Source organism: Microchirus variegatus (assembly GCF_963457635.1).
Source record: "Microchirus variegatus genome assembly, chromosome: 4".
Taxonomy (NCBI): Eukaryota; Metazoa; Chordata; class Actinopteri; order Pleuronectiformes; family Soleidae; genus Microchirus; species Microchirus variegatus.
This window is the reverse complement of record NC_139805.1, coordinates 31,010,848-31,016,246: the sequence shown is the minus strand read 5'-3', so window position 1 is coordinate 31,016,246 and position 5,399 is coordinate 31,010,848. Positions and strand designations below refer to the sequence as shown.

The window sequence follows — 5,399 nt, the reverse complement described above, 5'->3', positions numbered from 1 at the left end:
CAAAATGTCCTCACTTTCCCAAAATGTCCTCACTCTGCATGGTTTATATGATTTTGGGTCCTCGCAGATACATACAAGAACACACACAGGTTTGCACAACTATTGTTTTTGGGACACTGCATTGACTCTCATTCATTTGGACATACTAAACAAAGTGTTATCCTTAGTCATAATTCAAATCTTAGAATGTTTCCTCATAAGGGCCATTAGTCCTAAAGAGGAACAAATACAAACACACACACACACACACACACACACACACAGTCTCTTTCAAACATAAACAGTCAAAGCAAATTCCACGGGAAAAAAAATACTTTATTATACACTTATATAATGTATATCGACATTAATAGACAAAATATGTACATCAAACATCTTTCGTGTAGGTCCCAAAATATAAAATCTCAAGTACCTCGTTCTATAGAAAACTAGTCCTCTGGTAAAACTTACATTCATGTCTCTCCTCGTCAATCCTTTGACTCCAGTATTCACACGCAGTACAGAGAATGAACATCTGACGTTTATCAGCTTTTCACAAGTAAAAGGCAACAGCAAGAACAAACACCAGGTTTGACTTGAGCAGAAACAGATGTGTTGTGGAGGCAGACCTGGTCCAGCACAGTGCTACAATGTACATGAGGCTTATGAACAATAATTACAGAAACTCCATCTCAGCTGTCTGGTTTTCTAACGAGAACACAAGACTTCTCATTCAGTGTGGTCATGCGACTGTCATTTCTTCACCCCGTGGATTGGGTGTAGCCGTACTCGTGTCCATAAACACTCAAAGAAACCGCATGTATTTCATGATGGCTGTCATAATAGTGTCTGGACGACAATGACAGGACATAGGTGACAAACTTTGGGTGGTGTTATTCTACTAACATTTGGTGCAGCGGTCTCTAGATGGCATGTCTCTGTCGCAACAGCGACAGGTGAACTGCATCGTGTCGTCAGCATTTATACTTTAAACAGCAGCATCTAAAACTTTTTCTTTACATTCAACCAAGTGAGAGTGTGTATTTTTTGTGTTTGCAGGGCAGGTCCAGTTCATATGATACATTAAATATCACTGAGCATTTAACATTCAACAAGAGCTCTGCATCCTCCTCGGCTGGACGGACGCTGCTCCCGTCCACCTCTTCTTGATCATTCCAAGTCCTTACATCTGCTGTTTGACCTCCAGGCTGAAGAACAGATGAGAGGAATGAGGATGGATTATGGATCGGCTCAGTTTTTCTTCTGCTTCCTACTACTGTCTCTGTTCTTGAGTACTATAGCGAGATTATTTCTTCATCTGGTTTCTTTCAGTCTTTGGTTTCTAGGTTGAGGGGTGGTACCTGCTTTAATGCCTGAAGGAGGGCAGGGGAGTCCATGGGGGTCTGAGATATGGCTGGGGCTGGAGAGCCTCCCCTGGGAGACAACACCAGCTGAGGTGGAGGCGGTCTTTCACTGGATATTGAGGGTGCAGAACCTCCTACACCGGGGTAGATCATGGGCACGGCGCCGGGGTACCAGCATTTCTCCAGCATTGGCAAGTAGGCTGCAGCAGAGGGTGGAATGAGGTAGAAAGGCATGCAGAGGGGATGTGGAGGGGGTGGATGGTTTGAAGATGTGCTCATGTAACTACTGTAGCCGCTGGAGAACGATGAGGTTGATGACTCTCCACCTGAGAGCAGCTCATCTTCAGACGACTCCACGCGGGGCCGTTTATGGCGTGACTCACCGTCCTCCTGCTTGATGCTAGAGCTCTGTCGCTCTCCCAGCGCTCGCTTCAGCTGGCTCTCCTGGCCGTAGTAATCTGGACGTCCCTGCAGGTCTGCAGACTCGTTCTTCTCCAGCTCTCCTCCATAACCGCTATCTGTATCTGTGTCACTGCCGCTCAGCTCACTACTCGCTGGAGCGTAAACTCGCTGGATGACAGGTACACAGTTCCTCCTGTAGCCCTCACTGGGTTTCGGGGGTAAGCTGGTGTGCATCTCTTTGTGAGGTTGGTGCTGGTGGTAGGTAGGTTCCTCACGCGGCAGCGGGCTCACAGGGGTGCAGGGTCGGTTTGGACCTTGCAGCACCTCCGCAGCTAATTTGTGGAGGTGATTGACCACATATGACGGCGTGAAGTCTCCATCAGTCTCATGATTGGTGAGAAACTGAAGAATCTCCTTGGCACACATGTGAAAGCCAGAGCAGAACATCTCCTCTGATTTCTCCTGGCTGACAAGAGGCTGCTCTGTAAACACAGCAAACAAAGCACACAGTCAGACATTCTGCAATTTAACACAAATCTTTATTTTATTTGCGATGTGCATTTCCACATCTGTGCGTGTCAGTGATCCACAACTCACCAATTTGCATGCCGTTCTGCAGCGCGAGGATCTGCTGCTGCTGCTGCTCCAGCAGAGAGGTGAGCGCTTTCACATGCTTGAGTGTGAGCTCTAAAACCACCGCCTTCTCCAGATGGCCTAGAGTCTGTAGGAGACACACACAGAGTCAGCACATCCTCACCACTTAAATAACACACACAGGAAGGAACCAGGCTTTACTACCCACTTATGCACGATATTCAATAGGGCTGAATGAACTGGGGACAACATCTAGCTGTGATTAATGAACTTTGGATCTGTGATTGATGAAGACAATATCGCTCAGAGACTACATTTTCATAGCTGTGGCAATAACAACTGAGTATATCTCTGTAAACTATCTGTATAATATAATATATACATATGTTTTTTTATTTTTTGAGTGTTTTTTGCATTAAATCAAAATGGCATTCTTCCTGAAACCTGAATTAATTTGAATGAAATACAAAAGCACTGCCACATGAGATATAAGAGCTTACAGTGTGAATTATTATTATTACTGGAACCAATTACAATGTATGGACCTGGGTCAGGTGTGCATCATATATGCTAAATTATATAGATTAAATTCAACATGACAAAATATTATTTGTTTGGTCGTAAATGTAAACATGAAACAACAATTAGGAAACATTTTAAATTATTATTAAATTGAAGAGATTATGATAATTAACTACTTTTTTTTTATAATGCCCATATGAACATGACACATCCTTCCCTGATGACGCACACACGCAGAGAAGGCCTGTAATACCCCAGAGCAGCCACTCGGTGGTGCAGTGAATCCCTGCCAGGCATGAACTTACCGTGAGTTTCAGGTGTTCTGGTAACAAATCTTTCAGCTGCGCGATGCACTCGTTTATCCTGTCTCGCCTTTTCTTCTCGATCAGCCGGTGGGGCAGTTTGTAAGTTTCCTGCAAGAATGAAAGCAAACAGCAGAGTTTAGGGTCAATTCAGCTGACACACACATACACACACACGCACGCAAGTATACACACACAGAGGGGAGCTCTACAGGAGTTATGTCATAGCAGAAATCAGGTCAGCCTTTTCTGGATGTACAGCTCTTCCATAACCTTGCAGTTCACACACAACATTTATTTTTATTTAAATTATTTTTTTTAATTTTAAAGAAAAACAAAACATCATAAATACCTTGCTCTCGTCTCCTCTCTTCATTCCCCGCCTGGGTTTATAGTCATACATAGGGAAATCCCTCCTAAAGGAATAAAAAAAATAAAAACAATGAGACGTGCTGTGACAGTATGAGACAGAATCAATTATAGACTGAATTTAGTAAATTAATAAATGTTTTTTTGTGTTTGTTTTGTTTTGAAAGTGTGACTTACCCCTGCACGTCTGACAGATCAGCCTGGTGTTTGGACAGAGGAAGAGGAGGTGGCTGCGCGCTTGGAATCCGCTCCATTCTTCTTCTTTTTTCTCGCTCTCTCCAGTTACGCACTTAAAAACGAGGTGCTTTTCCAACTCAGTTACTAATAAACACGCATTTATTTGCTTTCACGCTCTTAAAGACAGTTCGTCAAATGCAACAAAATGCTTTCTTAAATATATATATATGAATGTCACACAAAAAGAAAAATATCCAAAGGATGACTTAATAATTGGATGTAAAGTCCTGGCGCTGTGCGTCCCGCCGTGGAAGGTAAACCTCTTGGTGGCGCGTTGGGAGAATGGGGGAGGACAGAGAGAGGAGTTAGATAAACCCTCTGACTCTGCGCTCAGCCTGACCTACCTCCGTCACATGAGGCTCACGTGTTAAACGGCGCTGTGTCCTCGGCCGAGGGACCGCCCACTTTCTACAGATAAGGAGCCTCAGGGGGCGGACGGCCGCGGACGTCAGAGCGGGGGGCGGCGCGTGTCTCAGTCCCGTGTACCACCATGCTGAAGTGTATGGAAATACGGCGGAGCGCGCGGCGCGCCAACGCGCATGCAGGGAACGTGCTGCTGGCGGCGAACCAGAGAAGCAGAGCTGCTGCTGCTGCTGCTCGTGAGGGTGTGGTGGTCAGGATCCACACCGCTCATGTAAATAACTAATCAAATACAATATCACTAAAACATCAGAGGCGCAATGATGAGTCATATTTGGAAAGATAATTAGACCACACAACCAATACAATACCTCGGTATTTAAAAACAAAACTAAATAAAAATAAAAACTTTCAGACACATTTTGACCTCTGCCTAGCTGTTTCTATATTATTATATATACATATATATTTAGATGCATTAAACGAGCAAAATGAGTCCAAACAAATGGAAACACGTTGCCAACAGTGACACAACAGACCATTCTACATGCAACAACAATAGTATGTCAATAAAGTAAGATTAAAAAAACTTACAAATTACTGAAAATATGTATTACATATACATATTCTTAACATTATAACATGTATGACATACTATTATAACGTCAATAACTTAATGTTTTCCAACATTTTACCTTATTTTATTTAAGTCTTGTTTGTCACTGTGTTTTGATATTAAAATTGTATATATTTTATTTTATAGGGGAGTAAAACCAATTTTCCCCTGTGCTATTCCGAAAAACACTGTAAAATAAATTAAAAATCTAATAGTAAAAAAATAAAGAATCAAAAACAAAAATATTGAAATTATACATACATATATATATATATATATAGTAATATATGTATATATTTTTATTTCTTACTATATTCTATAGTATATATTACACACACAGAGATATACAATACAATTGCATATCATTGTTTGATATACACAAAAGTACATGTATGTATATATAGACACGTTGCAACTAACAACAACTATCTATCTATCTATTGCATTTGCACCTTGCTGCTGTAACCTTGCTGCTGTCAAATCCAATTCCAATTCAAATAATAATAATGATAGTAATAAAAACACGTGCAGTGGTGTGTTATTATCCATCTTGTTGATTCACATGTCTGCAGATTGCAGGATGGCTCCAGTGTAAACGTTGTGGTCACGGCTGCTGGAAAAGAACCACGTGCACCTGAGCGTGGACGGCTGTGT

General features: G+C 42.1%; 1 protein-coding gene across 1 annotated transcript; it reads right to left on the bottom strand.

The window, feature by feature from the left end:
* Positions 1 to 300: 300 nt before the first annotated feature.
* LOC310926500 (class E basic helix-loop-helix protein 40-like) lies at positions 301 to 4,080 on the bottom strand. The gene is made up of 5 exons (XM_083888644.1): positions 3,710 to 4,080; positions 3,516 to 3,579; positions 3,167 to 3,274; positions 2,343 to 2,466; positions 301 to 2,227 (listed from the first exon to the last, which is right to left on the bottom strand). The coding sequence occupies exons 1-5, from the start codon at positions 3,784 to 3,786 to the stop codon at positions 1,308 to 1,310; spliced, it is 1,293 nt and encodes a 430-aa protein (XP_083744770.1). The 5' UTR covers positions 3,787 to 4,080; the 3' UTR covers positions 301 to 1,307.
* Between the last annotated feature and the right edge of the window lie 1,319 nt (positions 4,081 to 5,399).

Bases quoted from the DNA above. Each gene is read 5' to 3' on its own strand.
- LOC310926500 (XM_083888644.1), bottom strand. From the start codon at position 3,786: ATGGAGCGGATTCCAAGCGCGCAGCCACCTCCTCTTCCTCTGTCCAAA. The intron at 2,467-3,166 runs GTAAGTTCATGC...TGTCTCCTACAG, and splicing joins CAGAACACCTGAAACTCACG to ACTCTAGGCCATCTGGAGAA. The intron at 2,228-2,342 runs GTGAGTTGTGGA...CTGTGTTTACAG, and splicing joins GCAGAACGGCATGCAAATTG to AGCAGCCTCTTGTCAGCCAG.